This window comes from Tenebrio molitor, chromosome 4 (genome assembly GCF_963966145.1).
Source record: "Tenebrio molitor chromosome 4, icTenMoli1.1, whole genome shotgun sequence".
Lineage (NCBI taxonomy): Eukaryota > Metazoa > Arthropoda > Insecta > Coleoptera > Tenebrionidae > Tenebrio > Tenebrio molitor.
The window spans coordinates 6,965,561-6,987,233 of NC_091049.1; the positions used below are offsets into that span (position 1 = coordinate 6,965,561).

Genomic DNA, 21,673 nt, shown 5'->3' on the forward strand with positions numbered 1-21,673 from the left:
AAATTTTTCAACACTTTCTATTCACTTTTCCACACAAAGAGTGTCAGAAGACGTCAACTCCATTCACATTCAATTTCACGTAAAAATCACGGTTGCTACGGAAACCTAGTTACCTTTGAAAAATATGACATGCGAATTATAACCAAAAATGTCGCTTTTTGAAAAAGTGAATTTGTAATTGTGCAGTTATGGAGCTATAAAATATAGAAAACCCTGCTGCATTACCTGCTGCAGTGTTGGTAAGTGCAAACAATGCATGTTCGAGGTTGTTTATACATCAAAACGTCAAAATCGCAAAAATCGTTGATTAATGAAAAATAGTGTGTTAATGAGGTCCATTAATACACTATAATTTAGACAAAAGAATTCATTAATATTGAAATTAACAAGCGGTCAACGGAAAAGATACTTTAACCGTCTCTATAGAGATACACAAAGGCGCGATTTTCAAACGCTTGAAGATAAACAATGTTTTCAAAGAATGTTAAGAAACAAAAAATTACTCAATTGCTGTTGTTCATAATAATAACTACGTTAATGATATGTTGAAGTTATCTCACTTGTGGTTTTACTGTATGCATAACGGGCAAGAAAAATAAACAGTAGAAGGTAAATCAGGAAAATCTTCATTGAGAATTTCCAGTTTTTTTGAAAATTGAAAAAGCGTTTATAAAATAGAATATGATTCGTGAACTAAAGTAAATTCAGAATAAATTCCCAAATATGTAGTTATTTATACTGCTGGTTATGAAAGTCATACTTTTTTCATGAATTTGTAGTTTGATTAACGACGGCGTAGCCCGAGTTAATCAAACAAATAAGTGAAAAAAGAGACTTTCATACCGTGTTGTACACACTATTTTTTTGCATATCGATGTAAGTTGAGAAATTTGGTCTAAAAGGATTTATGAAAAATTACCAAAGATGGAATAAAATGACGCAAAAAGTAGGTGCTACTTTCACTACGATTTTTCTTGTAAAAAAGTGTTACTTTCACTACGAATTTGCGTGTAAAAAAGTGCAACTTTTACGTTATGCAAAAAAATAGTATATAATGATACAAGTTTATAAGGAAGCCTTTAAAGCACGCGCGACGAATTTAAGAACACGACGCGTAGCGGAGTGCTTTTAACGTCGCAAGTGCTTTGAAGGCCCTTATAAACGTGTATCATACGCTATTTTTTATTATACCCGCACTAAAATCTGAAAATTATAACAAAAAAAAGCAAATTGAAATACCTTTTCCGAGGTAATCTGTGTCATTAATCGTTGATATAGAAATGGTCAATTGTTGTTGTTTCATTGCTATCATAAATCGTGTATCAATGTCTATTCATCATTGTTCAAAATGTAGGTGAATTTGTTGTTACCTAAGGAAACCTTAAAGCTTTAGTGTTTTAAAGGCCCTTTTTCGCACGCATTTTAGTGTCAAAAACAGGGATTATGATTCAGGTATTATAAAAAAATATTTCCTTATTATTATATCACCCAACCGCCCCTGCGTATTAATATAATTATCATGAAAAAAGAAATTCGAGTTGAGTAACAGCAGTGATTAGAATTTTCCAGAGAAATATCTTGTGTCGGCGACCATGTCGTGGCGTCTTCGTTGCATTTTCCTCCTCTTCTTTTTTTTCTCCCCTAACTCTAATGTGACGAATCACAAATCTCTTTAATGGAATACTCCTTTCCTAACAATCAAACAAAACAAGGGTAGATAGGTCCATAAGAGTGACAGTCGACGATACAATTCTTAATGTAAATTCATTTAAAAAATCCGACTTGCCCAAGAGAATGATTTTGCAAGTTCCACACATTTACATCGACGCTGAAAATGTAGAGGAACTCGAGGCTGATTTTTTACAAGTGTAAGAAGTTTCCGCAGCACTCAACGTAATCAATAGCAGAGAAAGAACCATAAAAAAATACGCTTTCAGTAATCGGATGATGACGATTTACCTTGTTTAAGAACGAAATCACAACAATCGAAGAAGAAGCTTTCATGAACCTGTCTAGTTCGGAAGCTTTCCGCTTATCCGATAATAAAATCGTTCGACTAGATCCAGAGAATTTCGCGGGGTTAACCTTGTTGGATCAGATTGATTTGAGTCACAAGAGGATATTCAAAATTCAGAAGAAAATGTTCGCATTTTTGAAAGTATCGATTTGGAATTCAATAATGTTCAATAAGTCTACATATAGACTTCTCAAGTCTGCTCACATCGATATTGCCCTCTCAGTTAATTTGTTTATTGTTTCATCGCATTTAAATTTTTCTTTAGTTTTCTTGCGATCAGCAGTGTGTTCTTTAGCTTTATCTTGTGAGAATGGGAGATTGCGATCAACAGTATACAATCATCATTTGTCCTGCGTAGAATCTCTTTCAAATTGAAATAACACTTTCAACTTCTACAATGTATTCTTGACAAATATCCTACAATATTTGTGAATATTTTTTAAAATTACGTAACAATAATTACAATGCAGCACTTAATAATCTAAAACATTCTAATTTTACCGTTTGACGACAAAATTGCTAAAAACTTCCATGGGTGCAATTTTTGAACTTTCAAAAGTTTTAGAACTGAAGTGTGGCATATATTGTAGTCCAAAGTAATGCTGCTACTCGTTGAATGTGGATTGTTTTCAATTTCTAGTAGCACATCAAGTTGTTGATTGATTTATGGGCTGATCGGGGTATTTTTCTCTAAAAAGTTGACACACTTCTTGATGTGTCCTAGCGCTGTTGCCATAACCAATCATCATTAACACTTCAATTCTCTGTTTTTCGCTCAATTGTACCATTTTCATTAATAATAGCTATTTATGTAACCAGTTAGGAAATGCGTTATTTTCTGTAACGAGTGGAATGTTTGCGGGACGAGCGCAGCGAGATCCCGCAAAATCACACGAGTTACACAAAATTGCATTTCCTAACGTGTTACATACAAGATTTTTTCTAATTTTGACAAAAAAAAATTTCTTCGAACGTTAAACGAAGTAATGAATTTCATTAATAATAAATTATTATTGTGTTAAAATATCAAGTAGGTAAGTAGGCACGGTTATTTTGCTTAAAAACAAAAAATTGTTTGTCAAATTGATGATACAATAAATTTTTCCTATCCAGTTAGGAAAGATTTTACTTTTCGTAACCAGTTACGAAAAGTGTGACGTTTCCAAACGTCAATTAATTTTGAAAAGTTTCACTTTATATGTCAAAATTAGAAAAAATAGTTTTTCTAATTTAAAAAAAAGCAAAATAACAACACTTACTTTATTGTGACATTTACAAATTGTGTAATTCTGACAGCCGTAACTAATGTTTTTTTTGTTTTTATACACCGGCAACTAGATTTTCCCAATTTAATGAATTTTTAAATAACATATTGAAAATTTTATACGGTTGGAAACGGAATAAAAAGTACTACCAAAATCAATAATAAAAAAATATTGGTTGTTATTTAAAAAAACAATCGATGACGTCATAACATAAAAAACAAATCACATAAGAAACTGAAAACAGGCTGAAAATATTTGTTATAAAGTTAAAATCGCTATACCCCTTCGAGATGTTTTCCAAAAAATTAATATCAACGGAATTACTGAATTTATGCCGTACTTAATTTCCACATTGTACCGGGTGTCCCAACGGTTTGGCAAAGTAGATTTACTAAGTTAATATAACTGCTTTGAAAAATGTTATTATTTCATGTTATACATACAAGTCGTATTGTTTGAAACACATTTCTTATGCGGTTTTTCATATCCTGCGATGTAGTGGGTTTTTCTTGATAGACTTTTTGTTGCACAAAACCCCAAAGGAAGAAATCCAAAGGGGTTAGATCGGTTGATCTCGCTGGCCAAGCCATAGGACCACCGCGTCCTATCCAGTGATCCCCCCTCCAATTATCGAGGTATTGTCTAACACGGCGATAATAATGAGGTAGTGCACCATCATGTTGGAACCACATGATGTGTACAACCGCCACTGTTCTTTTTATTTCTTTTTTTTTAAGTTAATTAAAGGTTGAATTTATTTTCTTTTGAATTATTTTGTAAATCTATAGTAATATTAAACTCGATGAAATGTATTTGTTTGGTTCAGTTAAATTAATTTCTTTAATTTAACTGAACCTAACAAATACATTTCATCTGAAATACCTATTTGATATTTTAAATGAAATTTGTGGATAAACTATTTATTTTAGATGCCAAACACCTGATATCTTTTGAACGCTCATTGAAAGAGCTATCCAACGGTATATCGAAATACAGGGTGTTCCATTTAAAAAAATTGACTAAATAAAGAGTTTGCGTTTGAAGCGCCCTCTACGTAATTAAGTAAAAATCTTAATGTTTTTCAACAAGGCAATAAAATTGACAATATTTACAATGTTTTAAAAAAACGTTACCTAAATAATTATCATCTGTTATATTTTTTACAAATTTTCAAAGTTTAGTTTGTCCGGACACAAAAGAGCGAATAGTTTACTAACAGTAGAAGTTAGACCCATCAAATGTGGTATCTTCCTCTTTGTTTTGACGAGAGCTTTCCAAAAACGCAAAAAAATACTGGGTGTTCCATTTAAAAAAATACTGGGTGTTCCATTTAAAAAAATATAAGTTTGTGTTGCCACCGATACACCAAACACCCTGTATAATCTAAAATATTTTTAAACCGTGCTCATAACTTGTATGCATAACATGAAATAATAATATTTTTCAAAGAACTTATATTAACTTAGTAAATCTACTTTGCAAAACCGTTGGGACACCCGGTATATTTGGATTCTCCAATTTTTTTCCATCCCCGTCGACATAGTCTTATCGATTTCTTCAATCGGTGTCTTTTTGTCGACAAAAGAGTATTTCATCAGAAGTAGTTGTGATTCGTCACAAAATAAATGTAATTCATGTAGAGAAAACTAGACGAAAAGAAAAGAATCCATTAACGAGAGCTGCTCGCACGAGAATAATAATTTACCTATTACACAAATTTAAAAAAAGTGACTCAACTAGGGTTATTCGTTTCCGTAATAACTAATAAATGGGTTGACGACGCTTTCCAGTAGAGTAATTTTTGTTTTTATTGCAAGGGTTACGTAAAAAAATGATATAGGATATAGGTTTTCAACAAAATTTTTTACTTTTAAAGAAAATTTGAAAAGCGTTTATAAAGGGAAATATGGTTGGTTAGGTGGGAGAAATTTACAATGCACTATGCATATGTATATTTGTGTACTTTATTCTGAATACATATCTCACATATCCTCTATTTTGTAACTATTTTCATTTAATTATAATTCACAACTAACTAATCAAAACATACTAACTGTGCTGTTTAAACAATAAATTTGGTAAAAATCAAAGCAGCAATTTTCAACGTAACGGATATCTCTGAACGAACACCATCAGAATGATCAGAACAAACTAATTCAACATCATTCTCCTTTGCCCAACTCGTCATCTCTTCCAGGGTCTCTTCTTCCAACGGATTAAAGCTCAAAGCCAAAAATTCGATGTCGATTTTTTGTAGAAGAAAATCCTCAGAGAAATTCGAAATTTTGTTATACGTCAGGTCTACACTTTCGAAACATCGACCTTGAAAAAATCCAGAAGGCACAAATTCGATGTAATTGTGTCCTAAATGTATCAGGACTTTTTTAGTGGTGGAACCGACGAAAGCTTCACCATCTAGGACTTCGATGGCGTTGTATTGAAGACAAATGCGAACACAATCGTTGTTGAAAAATTTAAAAAACCCTTTCTGAATCTTGATGATTCTGTTGTTGCTTACGTCAAAATAGTTCAAGCGAGGTAGTTTGACGAAACTGTCCGGATTCAGTCGAGTTATTTTATTTTCAACCAAGCAGATTTCTTCAAGGCGCGACAGGTTCACGAAAGCTTCTCTTTCGATTATCGATATTTCATTCTCACCTAGGTCCAATGTCATCATCATTAGATTCTTGAATGTGTTTTGTTTTATTATTTTTATTCTGCCACTGACAATGTCAATGTCAAGGGCACTTGTTGCCCAAGCAAGAAATCGGCTTCGATTTGCTCCACATTTTTGGCTTCGATGTAGAGACAACTAAATTTGTAGAAACCGTCGAACATTCTCTTGCACAAAACGGTGTTGTTCAATGAGTCGACACGAAATTTCGTCAAGTCTGCTTCCGTTGATATTGTCCTGTCGGTTTTTTTCTTTGTTGTTTTATTCAAATCAAAAGTCAATTGCATCGGAGACAATTCTGATTCATCACAAGCCAAGTTTGATGCAGCGAAGAAGAAAAGGAACAAGTGAAGAAAAATGCAACACTCCATTGTTGCTTACTGGAGAATGATTCCTTCAGGAATATTATTATCCTTTCGTAACAAGAATTACCTTTCACGTGCATAACGTTTTGTATTACAAAATAATAAGACTTCGACGTCGTCATACGAAAGTTTTAAATAAAAAATAGTGAACTTTTTCTTATAAAATAAAAGAACTTATAACGATTGCTTTTTAATGATAAATGAGAGTAACTTTTATAAACGCATTTTTAATGAGAGGTTTCATTAGGCACAGGCATTGAGGCGAGTGTTTAATAAAACGAGCGTCTAGGCAGTTTATAAAAACGAGTGGCATACTATAATTTTATGCGAGCAAAAAATTTGTAACTGACCAAACAAGTGACAAAAACTTTCTAACTTCATTGTTTTCCAAAAAATTCACAGAGAAATTCGAAATGTTATTGACGTCCAACACCACTCTCTAAAAGTGTAGGTACTTTGAACATTTTCTAGAGATATTCAAAGGAGTTGTCTTATTTTTGGATGGATTCAAAGCGCGGCAGGTCACGAAAACTTTACTTTTGATTGTTGTAATTTCTTCCTCAAACAAGCACACGTGTGGCAGCATCAGGATTCTTAACCGATTGCTTCTTTTCATTTTTATTCTACCATTGTCGCATTCTGCATTGTTGGGAAACGTGGAGATTTCTTGCTCTAGTTGGAAATTTGCTTCAAATCAAATATGTAAACATCGTCCCACATTCTCTCACACCAAATCATATTATTTCATGAATTTACATATATTGTAGATTCGTCAAGTCTACCTCCATTGATTTCTTCTATTGATGTGTTATTGTCGACTAGAGAGAAAAGTAGACCAATAAAAAAAAAGTAACAACAAGAGCACTCCATTGTTGCTCACACGAAAATAATTTATTCCCAAAATATTAAGAAAAAAAATTACTCAACTGGAGTTGTTCGTTTTTGTGATAACTATTATATTAATGATACTTTCAAGTTGTCTAACTTTTGTTTTTAATACATGGGTTATGCAAGAAAATGAATAGCGAGAAATCGACACAGAACAACTTTCAACGAGAATTTTTTCTTTTTTAGAAAATTGAAATAGTTATTTATGTATCAAGGCCAAAAAGTGCATCTTTTTTGTCCGAGTCTTTTGTCTTTTCACAAAAACCAAAGAAATATAAATCTTCGACTTTATGGTCGACATTTTCAATGTTATACAAGTCTCCAGATTTTTTCGAAAGTAAGTCTTGTTTTGCAACGCTTGCTTCGTCTGCAATGTCAGGCGACGTATCAGTCATCGCTTCGTCAATTTCACTGTCGCTATCGACTCCGTCAACGTTCATTTTCTTACTTTTTCGCCAAATAACCACTACTAGAAGTAAACGATACAACACTTGCAAATAAAACAATTTGGTTGGGTAAATTTGACTGTGAAATATTCGTTGATTTTCAGTCGGTTTCCTCGGTTTTGTCGGTTTCGTTGTTAACTTACTAAATAGACCAACAGATGGCGCCACGGTCCATGCCGGAGAGGTCAGTGCGGTTTTGTTGTTAACTTACTAAATATACCAACAAATGGCGCCACGGTCCATGCCTTGAAAAGTGCGTACGAAGAAGTAAATCCGAAAAAGAGTTACTTCTTGTCCGCATGGGAGTACGTAAAATTCCCTTTTTGATTAATTACTGAACTTATGCGTTACTTACATAATTTTCACACGGTATATTATTTTATTTATTTATTTATACATATGTCTATAGTATATTCTTAACTGTTATCTCACAATATGTTCTACTGTATAATTAATTTCGTCCAATTACCTTCTGTCTACAGTTGAATAATTAGATATGTTTATTAGTTTTTTTAAACAATTAATATGGTCAATATCAAAGCAGCAATCAGCAAAACAACTGAGGTTTCCAAATAATAATGACCATCTGAATCAATTGAACAAGTCAAAGAAACATTATTCTCCTTCGCCCATCCCCTCAACTCCTCCAGGATCTCTTCTTCCAATGGATTAAAATTCAAATACAATAATTTAATGTCGACATTTTCTCGAAAAAAATTCCCTGAGAATTTCCAAATTTTGTTATCCCTCAGGTCTACACTTTCGAAACGTCGACCCTGAAAAAATCCAGATGGTACACATTCGATGTTGTTGTGTCTCAAATCAATTTGGACATGTTTGGTGGTCGATCCGACAAAAGCTCCAGGATCTAGGACTTCGATGGCGTTGTACTGCAAACAAATAAGGACACTTTCGTTTTTCAAAAATTTAAAAAATTCTTTCTGAATCTTGGAGATTCTGTTGTTGATTACGTCAAAATTGTTCAATCGAGGTAATTTAACGAAACTGTCAGGACTCAATCGAGTTATTTTATTTTTACCCAAGCTGATTTCTTCAAGGCGCGACAAGTTCACGAAAGCTTCTCCTTCGATTGTTGATATTTCGTTTTCGAATAGGCCCAAACCCATCACCATAAGGTCCTTGAATGTGTATTTTTTTATTGTTTTTATTTTGCCATTGATTATGTGAAGAACTCTGTAAATTTGTTGCCCAAGCAAAAAATCAGCTTCGATTTCCTCCACATTTTTAGCTTCGATGTAGAGAGAATCAAATTTGTAGAAATTGTCGAACATTCTCTTGCACAAGAGGTTGTTGTTCAATGAGTCTACGTACAGTCTACCTAGATTCGACGAGTTTGATTCCAATGATATCATCCTACCGGTTTTTATTCTTGTTGTTGCATCGACAAATAAACGAAATTGCATCAAAGAAAATTCTGATTCATCAAAAGCTAAATTTAATTCAATTAAAATGAAAGAAAACAAGTAGAGAACAAGGCAGCAGCGAAGTCGCTCCATTGCTGCCTACATAAGAATAATTTGTTTGGAAAAGTGATTATGCTTTCGTAATAATGACCACGGTTTCACTTTCCAAACTTTTATTTGTTGTATTATAAAACAATAAGCCTTCGACGTGACATACGAAAGTTCTAAATGAGAATTTCCACTCTTTCAAAAAAAAAGTTAATTTACAAAATAAAAGAACTCCTAAACGATTACCTTCGACATTTCTACATTAGTTACTAAAATTTTCCAAAAAAATATTTTTTTTCCCTACTGGTTAGAAATGTAAGCTGTGGATACCTCATTTGAGGTGAGAAAATTCAACTTTCTCGCTAAGGAAAGAAAGTTAATCATGAAATGTTTATGGTAAAACTGTACCAAAATACAAATGTCAAATGTGAAATAAGTTATTGATAAATGAAAGCCAATTCAATAAAGCAAGTTGGTAAATCAATAATATAATCTGGAAAATAAACAGATAACCTAGGTAGGTAGATTACTTTACCCTGTTTATATCAAATTTTCGAACAAACGTCAAATCTTCAAATGTGATGACAAGTTAATTAAACAAATAACCCAGCCTACTATCCAATTCTCAAAATTTTCGTTTTAATCAGGAATATAACCATCTTTTTTTGATTTTTTTCAACGAAGTTGTGCCGGTAGGGAAAAAAATAGTATTCAAACCTTGTTAAGAAAGTGCCGTTGCAGACCTTAGGCACTTACAAACCTCGCCTACGGCTCGGTTTATAATATTTGCCTGCGGTCTGCAAGAAAGCACTTTCTTACCTTGGTTTGAAATATAGGTACTATTGTGTGGGCGACCATGTCGTGGTGTCTTCCTCCTCTTGTTTTCTCGTATCTTTGTTAAACCCAATGCGGAAAATGACGAATCACAATCTCTTTAATGGAGTATAAGAACCATAAAAAATACACTTTCAGTAATCAGTAATGACGGTTTTGGCCTTGTTTGAAAAAAAATTCACAACAATCGAAGAAGCAGCTTTTATCGATAATAAAATCACTCGACTAGATCCAGAGAGTTTTGTGGAATTGCCCTTGTTGAATCAGACTGATTTGAGTCTCAACAAAATATCCAAAATTCAGAAGAAAATGTTCACATTTTTGAAATCTGAAAGCATTCTCATTGCTCTATATCACAACAGCAACACATCTCTAACGGCGAAGCTTTCTTAGACTCGACGTCCAAAAATGTACAAATAGATTTAGCACAGAACTCCATCGAGTTCCTGCCTTCTAAAATCTTTCAAAGTCAACATTTTGAGAGTGTCGATTTAGAATTAACCAATCAGGTCCATTGAGTATACTAATGGTATACAAAAAAAAAACAAAGAGAAAAATGTAGCAGCAAGACTCATTCCTATCTTGTCCACAGAAGAATATTTTTTTCCAAAAACTTCAACAAGAGACTGTTATTCCTGCCTATTGTTCCCTTTCGTACATGTTTCATTTGTGTAACTTTTTTTATTTGTTGTATTGCAAAAGAACAATGGTGGTCGTCATACAAAAGCTCTAAATGGCAGTTTGTAATTTATCAAACAATTGTCAAATTTTTATAAAATAAAAAAAAACTTTCAACGATTATTTTTCCTCTTCCTTATAAAAATGGTGGATGCGCCGGGATTTATTACCATTCAATCTTTTAACATTATTGTGCTATTCCGCTATAATATAACAAGTGAAATTGAACTTCAAATTCAACGAAGTTGAACGTGCTGCTCCGGTTTCACGAGTCATACCATCGATTATCAATCATATCGCAAATTTATATTCCATTAGGTAATTACAGGGTGTCTCAGCAAAGACTTTCGAGCCTAATATCTCGGTTATTTGCCAACGGATTTTTATGAAATTTAAAATGCAGATATTTTAGACCGTGAAGGTTCAATTAGTACTTCAGTGACACAGTTCGTTTTCTCGTGGAACACTATCCAAATGTAGGCTTTACAAAATGTAAGGTTAAGAGAGTCGTCAATTTATTTGAAGTGAAGCATACGTGAACTAAATTACCTTGCTAAAATATCCCGATCGTGTTTTAGTCCTTTATGGAAGAATTAAAGCATCCAGTATAATAAATTACGTCCAAATGTTGTCTTTAACTTTGTAAGTGTTTGTAAGGTTAGCAAGATAAACGTCAAATATGTCACCTGCGCTTCTGCAAAAAGGGATGACCAAAATTCTGCAAAATTGCGCGTTTGTTTCATACGTGTCTACGTTTTTGCATTTGCAGCCACGTTTAACACAGTTTTTTGCTTTTTTTCTTGCAAACCAGACGTCTTTCAAGGACGAGTTTTTCCCTACAGCATGTTTTATTGACGATCAATTTTTTATGCAAATCTTAATTGATTCAACATTTTAAAAAGGCATGTAAAAAATTACGTTTTTAGGACTTGGGTGATTGCATTAATGGGATTTTATTCTTCACCGTCTAAAATATCTGCATTTTTAAATTTCACAAAAATCCGCTGGAAAATAACTGAGTTACCTATTAGGCTCGAAATTCTTAGCTGAGACACCCTGTATTGTGCGTTCATTTAAATTTCTCCTCAAAGTTGGCATTGAAGAGTTGATTGTTGACGCACTACGCATTACAGATGCCGGATCAGCTGTTTAAATCTTACGTTTTTACACGAGTGGTGCGTTCACAACCGACTCTTCAACGCCAACTTTGAGGATACATTTAAATGAACGCACGATACCTACTCGTACATGTGATTATAGACAGACTTTGTAGAGTTTCTGTTCTTAACAGCATTGCGATATATAAAATCTGTCTATTTTGTGGGTGTAACAAGATGAAGCGCCTGTCCATACGACGAAATTGCTTGACTCGAATAACTGAGAGTTTTGCTTTGAAATTTCTCTCCGAGATTGTGATCCTCTGTCCTTCCTTTTTATTCTCCTTTAATCCTTTTCCCAATATTCGAGCAGAAACTAGTCCAAACAATAAATTTTCCAGTGCACGATCCCGATTCTCAACCAAAACTCCACCGAGAAATAAATATTCCATCCGCCATAAGAGCCGCCTTTGTACGAACAGATACGAGGGGTAATACACAATAATACGAAAAGATCCAAATGGGGTGCACTTTATTCACCCTAGTTCCTCTTACCTTTTACGTAATCCCCTAACATCTTGACGAATTTTCATATCTTATGCTTCACATTCCGCCGCTTTCTTTCCAAATGACGAAACACCGTCGCGTCGCCTCCCCGCCGCCGCACGTGTTTACCCACTTCGAGCCTCGCCGAAATTAAAATGATTTTTCTCCTTCGCGACCGCAAATCGAATTGCAAATCGAGAGCACTGTGTCACCCCCGAGACGCCCTGACCCCAAAAGCCGCCCCTTTCAATGTCACGTGACGGGTATTTTTGCTCCGCACCCTTAATTAAATTAGCGCTCTGAATGTGTGCGAAATTGATCGATTCCGGCCCTGGCGCGGCCTTGCCATGTTCCACGGCACAACCTGAGTTGGGGGGTGCAAATAGTCACGTGACTGCCGAACAAACAGGCATCGGGGGGGTGGCGACCCTCGTAACGAAAATGACAGTTATTAAGCACGGCCTGCTTTGCGAATTAAACGATTTAATTCCTGACAAGGGGAAGGATTTTATTGGGAGCTGCATCCGTGGTGGGCGGGGCTAGATGACAGTGGCGAAAACATAAAAGTGTCAAATAACTGCATCGTTTATTGAAGCTTTGTTGCCATGTTTAGACTAATATTTAAGGAGCGGAGATGCCTTTGGTGCCACTGTTATCAGTTTTGTTGTTTTTTTTTCACAAATTCTGTAAAATCCTGCTGTATAAAAATGGTTAGGTTGTTCTAACTCTCAGTAATCACTCTGTATACAGGGTGTTTGAAAATTGCTAGTACAAAAAAAAACCTGTGGCATCTGGAAGCCCTTTGAAATCCAAGAAACCAATTTTTAATTTTTTAAAACAAAAGGGATAAAGTAACCCTATTCCTGCATATTCTACGCCTCAGGCGGGGCAATATTTTTTAAACCTTGGTAACCAAGCGTGATGATCGTAGTGATAATGAAGGACTATACAACAATATGAAAAATTTATATTTTTTTGCAAGATCTTGGCAACCACAGATTGACAGTTTAAGAACATCAAATTTTTTATTTCGTTATTGCTTAACAACGTGAAGTGTCTTTTTAAAATACCTTAACTCAGTGGTGCACTAACAATTTTAACCCAATTTTTAGTAATTTTTATCTCGAAAACTAGAGGATTTTTATTAGAATTTTCTTTTGCCGATGACTTCAACTCACCATCACCAATTACCAGGTTTTTTTTGTACTAGCAATTTTCAAACAGCCTGTATATTTTTCGTTTCAATATCAAAATTTGTAAAGTTTATACCGACAGCGCAACGATTAAAAAATACTTACTTTATCACTCGTTCTTTTGTTCCTTCAATTGTTACTGCGCCCAGTACACCGCGACTAATAAGTGACACCTTGTACGTAACCATTGTGTAACAAAAAATTCAAAGCAGCAGTGACCACTCTGTATATATTTTTAAAACAAACTCATGTATTACTGCTGCACCAATCGTTTATTATTATCATGAATCAATCAACAAGCTTATTCGTCGCTTTCGCTGCTTTCACTGCTTTCGCTTTCCTTATGTTTTCTTTCCTTCTGCGGCTTCTGGTGGGGGTTTTTAGGACCGTGCTTCCCGTGTTTGCCGCGCTTGGAAAAAGGAGGCATCGTTCCCATTTGGAATTTATGTGGTTTGGGTTTTTCAGTCTTCCCTTCTAACCCATCTTGCTCTTTCTCGCCATCGCCAGTTCTCTTGTGGTTTTGGAATCTCGCTCCTGTCGCCTTTTCCGCAATTTTCCAAAATTAAAAAAATCAAAATGGACTATCTCGGTACTTACCTCGTGGATGCAGACTGCCGCAACAGTCAAAGCTAAAAGAAGAACGAACTTCATCCTGGTTTGTTGGAGAAGTTTTGGCTGGTGTGGTGTTATATACTCACCGAAAATTGTTAAAATGCCATTATTTTTCAATTATGATTTAGTGGGGCAGTCAGCGAGAATGATTACTTCCTATAACTTCTTTGTGTTTTACTGTTTTTGCACTTTTCTAATAGACATAAATTTAAAATAAAATCAACAAAAAAAAACCTTATTAAAAAGATAATGTAGTAATAATGAAATCATAAAAGGAATAGTTATTTGTGTATCAAGGCCAAACAGTGCATTTTTCGTCCGAATCTGAGTTTTCTAGCCGAGGCGCAGCCGAGGCTGCAAACGAGGACAAGCCACTTTGTGGCAGACGTGCACATTAAATTTTTTAGGCGCCCGCACGAACTACAAACCAAAGACATCATTGCAAAAATTACAAATTTATTTTATATCTACCTACTGACAATTTTTTATAGCATGTATTTTTCAATAAATTACTGATTCTCATAATTTATGGAGACGGGAAAAATTATCGGTTTTGTCCGTTTCGTTGCTAACTTACTAAGCAGACTAGCAGATGGTGCCATGGTCGGCGTCCGAAAAAGAGCTACTTTTCGTCCGTGGCTAAAAAACCATATAAAACGCTGCACAAACATTTTTTTAGCCTTTTTTTCATCAGAAATTATCGAAACTTTGTTTTCAGTTGACTAAAAAAAATGTTTTTATTGAATTCTCTTTGGGCAAAATTGTGGCAACACAAAATTACAGTATAAGTGGTGTTTGCAGTTTTTACCCCTGATAAGATTTAAAAAATTTGACAATGAAAGGGAATAAAATGTGTAAAAAATCAAGACTTGTAAGTTATAAACATATTTTATTACAATTTTTACAAAAGCCTTGTTGTTCGCGTAACAACTTTACTCTAAGCACATTCCAGTAGTGACCACAACCACGTCAGTTTATCTTCCATACCACAATCGTGTGGTGTGAGGACCTCCGCTATCTTGTTAAAGCATACAACTTACTATCGCGACACCGCATTCAGGCAGCTGGAAACCGAAAAAAAACGACGTGAAACTTAAAACCCAAGTTGAATTTTTCGAATTCAATGCGTTGGCATCTTCTTTTAGAGAACGAAATCGCAGACGTGTCGCAATCAAATTCTCCTTCACCGGCTCTCTCTTGCATTTTAATCAATTACTCTGCGGAGTAATTGTTTCTGATCCATTAGCTATATTGACGAGGTTTAACCCCAGTTTGCTAAACCCTACCCTTTCATACCTCCATATATCCGCCATTGTAACCCTCCCTTTCCGCCGTCGCACATCAAACATAACATCCATCCACCGATAAAATCAAACGACTAATAAAAACAATCCGCCATATTGGACATGATTCCAACTGTCAATCGATTCTGCAGCGGTTTCGTCACACCTGATCCCCCAGGAGTGACACTTCAAGCGATTAATCCGAATTGGCAGCTGAAAACATTGCCAAGTATGACATTTACGCCAATCAATGACTCGGGTTTTATTTCCAACGGCAAGCTAAAAAAAGCAGTGACTGAATTTTAACAATTCATTTTTTTATTAACGTATTGCAAGTTTACTAAGTTAATATTGTACGGAGACGTAGACCGGATTGACGGTGGCGTCGATCGCCCCCCACGACGCCTTCCACACCTTATGGCAGCCATCCAAATTGGCAGCGGTGGCGTGCTCCGGTTCGTTCCACATGACCTTCAACATCTTGACGCACTTCAGCAGCTGAAACATTTGCCGTTTCAGGGCGAACACTCAAGTTTCATCGCTTTACCGTTGCGAAACCGTGACCGTCGCGCTTCTTATCGCGGACCTCCGCCACCGAAGCGCCAATTGCCTTGATGAACTCCTCGTGCGACGCCATCAGAGACTTCAGATCGTTCGACCTCTCGAAATCTAGCTCGAACTGGATGCGGTATTTGGCCAGGACGAAGCCGAAGAGGTAGTGCTGGACGGTGTTGAGCGAGTTGATAAGGTTGAATCGGAGGCATTTGAGGCGCTTGATGGCCACTTTGGGCGGCCGCCGTTTCATGGTCCGATTGGGTTTCGGTTCCAGATCTGAAAGTCGTTTTGTTCAGCCGTGGTTCGCGGAGATCATCGGGCGAAAGGAAATTAGTGGGAGGGAAGCTGAAACCCACCCGGGTTTTGGAGGGGGTGAACTAGCCGTTAATAAAAAAAGTTTGTCTCGTCTTTGTAGTGAATAAGCGACTCTGAGTGGCGATAGGTATTACAGAATTATCCTTCATAATCCTGCTCGTTATTAATTTATTTCCGACAAAGTTGCGACAAACTTCCGCTCGCTGTTTAAACGGCTTCAAGCTCGACTCGCTTCTAGTCTTCGTTTTCTGAAATGTGAAATCTTGCATAACAAGGGCCAAAGTAACAAATTTTGATGCTAAAAGTGAGGCTATGTTTTTGTTTTTCTCCGGATAACGATTATCGCTCAGGAAGTCACGTCCCTAGTCATTTTTTAATATCAAAGAACGGAAATACGTTAGAACTAATCTGATTTATCGTTTGAATGGAAATTCTCGCACATTACGCGAATTTTAATGAAATTTTTCGACAGTAAATGGGCACTACCAACCGCAAAAAAAAATTATTCAAGCCTCAAAGCTCATTTTGTCTGAGCTGACCTGAGATAATACGAACACTTCAAGTAATTTACTACAGTGAAACCATCCTTCCGGCATTTCTGCCGAAAAATGTATTGGTGTACATTTTTGTCTAATTTAATCGGATCTTGAATGTCAACTGTCACACTGCTACCAACCGTCATTTTTTGAAGAACCGGGGCACACATCTCCACGTTCATTTCTCGCTCCAATACAATCCTCTAAACAAATATCACACAAACAGCCGTGATAATTAATATAACATAGAATCTCTAATTTTGAAAGAATGAAATATTCTAATTCCAAAAAAAAAAACATCTCTTGTCTTGTTGCATCTTACATTGGGACAAATTATTGCGATTAAAACCTTCTCAACTTCACCATTAGTTCTTGATCTTGATATTACTCGCCGACATGCCATGGTCATACCTAACCTCACATTTCACGATCACCTCAACTAATTCACTTCATTGGAAATCTTAGATCATACAGTAATATCTTTACAATAGATTTAATTAATCTTTAGTCACTCTGCATGCCACAACCGGAAAATTGACGAATTTTTCTTTAAATTAAATCGATTCGAAATATAATTGTCACACTGTTGCCAACACATAACCTCAAATTCTTGGCATAAATTGAATATTTTTTGCGTAAGCAACTTCCGAAAGCCCGCAAGACGGTAATTGTCTTGCCTAATTTCCCCTTTTCGAAATTCCTGTCCGCAAAAACGGTCCCTAATGAAATTTTCGCGCAAAACGTTCAATTACCGCATCGCGGAATGGCGCAGCCCTCGAGCGTAACTTCGACAAAGTTTGCGACTTCCACAAGGGACTCAACTCCGCATGAGTAGAATTCCCGGGAAGTCCCCCGAGACAAAACTTCAAAGCGTCTAATTACCACCGCTTCGTCAGTGACCAATCACGATCCGACCTCCTACTTTGAAACATCATCACACTACCTGTGAAGGACAAGTGGTTTATCGTGTACAACGCCCACTTAACCGTCAAAATGAACTGGAACAACTCTTTGTACACCGCGATGTGTTCCTCTGTGATGACGATGTTGAGGGGCCACCTGATCTTGTACTGGAGACTGACCAGAGAGCACGCTTCCAACGAGTCGCGGCATTGCTTCCAATGATCTTTGACCTGCACAGTACAGTCTTCGTAAAAATTGGGGTACAGATCCATTATGATGTCTTGGAGGTGTGATGTGAGCCACACGCTGTTACCCCAATTGCTGTTGGGTACGTACATCTAGAAATTGAGACGTCAATTTGGACTGCGACCGTGTAAAATCTCACTTTTTCAAAAAAGCGGCAGTAAAAGGGAAAAATCAAGTCGTCCCAGAAGAGGAAAATGTGATTGAGGAATTCAAACTGTTTGTCCAGACTGTAGTTCTCAATCAAGAGGTTTTTCACCATCAGACCCGATATCGTGAATCTGTCCTTCAGGATCTGGCCGAGAACCTTCTCGGGTAGTTCTTGCATCGCAAAGAGATCTGTTGTGATGTTGCCAACTCTGAAAATCGAAATTTTAGATTTTTTAGGCGACACAACACAAAACAAACTTGTTGTAGAGCGGTGTCTCTTGCGCAGTCTCATCTTTCTCCAAATAAAAATCGTCGAAAGCTTTGGTGAGGAATCCGTCAGACAAGTCGACGAAGTCTGTCCAGTCCCCCATTTGATTGATGTCAAAACTTGACTTGACTTGTTGCAATTTGGGAGTGAGGGGAGCGGTCTCGGGTAATTCGCAATTGTAGTAGTTTGCCAGTTCTTCCAGGATTCTTCTCGTGAACTCTTGATGGATCGTTTCTGGAAACGGTTGATGTGAGAGTGAGACACTCGAGGAGTGAGACTCACCTGAGCCTTTGGTGAACACATCAAACTTGCCCAACAAGCGCAACAAATGAATGTTACGCCCGATTTGCAAGACCTGATCGCAGAATATTTTTACGACGCAATCTTTCTCATAGTATTCGTCGATACCGTCGCGCAAAACAAAATTCATCTCGTAATTTTGAGGCAGTTGTGACGATTTCTCATTTTTACTAAAAATCATAATCAAAAGTGGTGTCGCAACACGTTTGTTACTCACTTTATTATAACAAACTCGTCGGTGTAATTAATCAGTTCATTTTTGACCAGCCATGCGTTCACCATTGTTAAGTAATAGTACAAACTCTCCAAGTACAAAGTCAAGCGAATATCTTGCTCCATCTTGTTGAGAGAGAACTGCAAACTCCCCCTGAGCCTCGTCAACAACGACAAAGCGCAATTCAGGGGAGTACTGCCGCGAAAATTGTTAACAATCACTTCTTGGTGTATTTTTTTCAAAATTCCTACCGGGGCAAATATTTGTTCGAGCTGTGCCGCCAGTTTCAACAAAGTCATGGTGCTATCTACCAACAGAGCGTTAAAGTGTGTCCAAAAAAATGTGTTGGGGCCCACTTTGCTCCCTAATCTGCGACTCGACTTCTACCAAGTCGGCAAAAACGCGCCTCGTGATTTTTTGCACGGCCGAGGCGTAGCTTTTGTATGTTTCTGAAACGCTGGGTTCCTCCAGGGCTCGATAGAAATGTCGAAAGTCCTCCAAAATCTTGATGTAGGGGACGAAAACTTTGAGAAATTGTTCGAAGGTCATCTGAAAGCAGCTGTCAAATTCGAAGTTGTTGCCAACCTAAAACTCACCGAACACACGCTAGATATGGTGACATTTGTTTTTGGAACCAACTCATCGCCTGACAGTTGGAAGATGGTGGAATCGTGGGGTCCCCACAGCTGCCACAACACCTCGCGCATCACTTTGTACTCGGAAATGACGGTGATCGGGGCCATCTGTATCAAGTCGCCAGTCAGGCGGCGCAAATGTTGCTCCCACAATATCCCGACGTTCGCGTCGAACCACTCACTGGGCGGCTCCATGCAGCCCCCTTCACCGTTAAACCAGCCGTTCTGTACCGTGTCGACCAGCTCGGCTCTCGAGGCCCTAAAGTCGTACACCTCGACTTTTCGAGTTTCGGTGATGACAGTACGGGTGGTTGAGTCACCATCAGGTAGACTGTTACAAGCGTCGGCCTCGTCGCTAGATTCTGACGATTCTTGGTAGCTGTCGTCCTTGACAGGCGACCAGCGCTCGATTCCCTCATTTAGATACGCCCCCCAATCAACCACGGTCTCCTCCTGTTCACATTTTTTAATGAACTCGAACTTGTCAGGGTCTTTCCAGAAGTACGTAGTGGGGTGTTCTGACATGCACAACAAAAACTTGACAACGTTTAGGCGCGGGGTGAGGTCCGAATCTGACAAGTTCTTGTCGATGTATTTGTCGTGGATGTGTTTCAAGTAGTCAGCGTGCTTGAAGAAGCCGTGGAACATGAATTTCTCAGCCATGCTCCACACAGCTCGCTTTATATCTTTGGTGTTTAGAAAGTACATCGTGTCCGACTTTTTTAAAGTCGTGATTACGCATTTTTGGAGACTGTTGAACTCGTTAGTACCCACCTACGGCTAGAGTTGATAAAAAAAAAAACGAAAAAAGTGAGGTTAGATTACCTCGTAGTGGGTTATTTTTTCGATTAGCTCTCTGACACCGGTCAGGATCTCGTCGCTGATGGGGTTGGCCATTGTTACTCACTCACGGAGGTGGATTTTTGATGGGTTGATGTTTTAAATTGTGGTTTTAAACGAATTTAACTTAAACGCACTTTCAAATTATCGACTGAGTCAAACGGGAGGAATTGTCATTTCTACGCAAGCGTTGACAGTTTATTGATTATTTAGCTACACCAGTCAACACAAGGTGTATTCTACACTGCTCGACATATTTATAAATTTTAATCGACATGAAAATTACAACATTGCGCGCTTTTCATCGACCATATTATCTTCTATTTCCATCCATTCACAACTCAAGTACATGTTGGTTATATTTGCTGGGTTTTCTGGGTATTCGAGATAGACATCGAATGAGTTGTCATTTTCGAATTTTGGGTCAGAATCCATGTCACTGGGGGACGGCGGGCTGTAAAATATTTGTGACGCGGGAAACTAAAACACAATATTCTAGAATTTTATAAAAATAAATTATGCAATTACGTCGCAAAGACAGAATGATGTCGCCACCAGGAACAGCGCCAACACTTTTAAATACATTTTGACGTTTGTTTCGTACTACGAATAACTCTTATTTATATCAAAAATACTAAACTGCTTGATGCGTTATAAATTGACGTTTAAGTGGACATCACGGCTCATTTACCAGTCGCTGATTAACTCGAGCATTGTTATAACAAAAAGTCACACATTTTCTAGCCATTATTATTCTTTTTATGGAAATAACATGACAAATTTAATCGCATAAAGAGTTCACAATCCCTAATGTGAAGATAATCGTTTGATACATTTTTCAATAAGTAATAAAAATATGTCTGGACTTCATGCGGTGTCTATCCAAAAATAAATTCGTCGAATGACGCCGCCATTAATGACAGAATTAATTAAATTAATTGCATTCGTATCTTAAAGAAGATACCATCTAAAGAAAGCAATTTAGGTTGGACTAATGTGATATAAATTTGCATATAATTGCACACAGCTCACGTAATAAGTTGTTTTTGCTGAAGCCATTCGTGGTGCATTTTAAGCTTGTCACATTAATAATTGGCCTGAAAATTCTCTTAGTCTATCTTTTCATATTTCAAATAAATCTAAAGAAATGGTCATTCATTAGCTAAAACTTTATGTACCTATTTCATATTTGAAAAAAAAAAACAATTTAGTAAAGTAGGTACTTTATTTATCAATAGGTATATTTTTATTTTATAGGTTAAGTACACTTAAATTCCATTATACACTTATGCAACCCGTCTGTTAAGTCCTTCCCGTCGACATCTTCACCTTCTCTCATTTCCA

The 21,673-nt window shown here is 36.7% G+C and overlaps 2 protein-coding genes across 6 annotated transcripts in view; one reads left to right on the plus strand and one right to left on the minus strand.

The window, feature by feature from the left end:
- Syt7 (Synaptotagmin 7) overlaps positions 1-21,673 on the plus strand; it is a 313,595-nt gene that overhangs the window by 143,072 nt on the left and 148,850 nt on the right. The gene's annotated exons all lie outside the window — the stretch shown is intronic.
- Positions 15,617-20,520, minus strand: Grip128 (gamma-tubulin complex component 5). 3 transcript variants are annotated; one of them, XM_069044637.1, is made up of 11 exons: positions 20,315-20,517; positions 19,451-20,263; positions 19,211-19,403; positions 18,858-19,161; positions 18,623-18,810; positions 18,331-18,574; positions 18,065-18,281; positions 17,720-18,017; positions 15,918-16,201; positions 15,712-15,868; positions 15,617-15,649 (listed from the first exon to the last, which is right to left on the minus strand). In XM_069044637.1, exons 1-10 carry the CDS (start codon positions 20,384-20,386, stop codon positions 15,716-15,718), a joined length of 2,766 nt encoding a protein of 921 aa, XP_068900738.1. In that variant the 5' UTR covers positions 20,387-20,517; the 3' UTR covers positions 15,617-15,649; positions 15,712-15,715. The 3 variants fall into 3 exon arrangements, with proteins under 3 accessions (XP_068900738.1, XP_068900737.1, XP_068900739.1); XM_069044636.1 differs by having other exon boundaries at positions 15,617-15,868; XM_069044638.1 differs by lacking the exons at positions 15,617-15,649; positions 15,712-15,868 and having other exon boundaries at positions 16,065-16,201; positions 17,659-18,017; positions 20,315-20,520.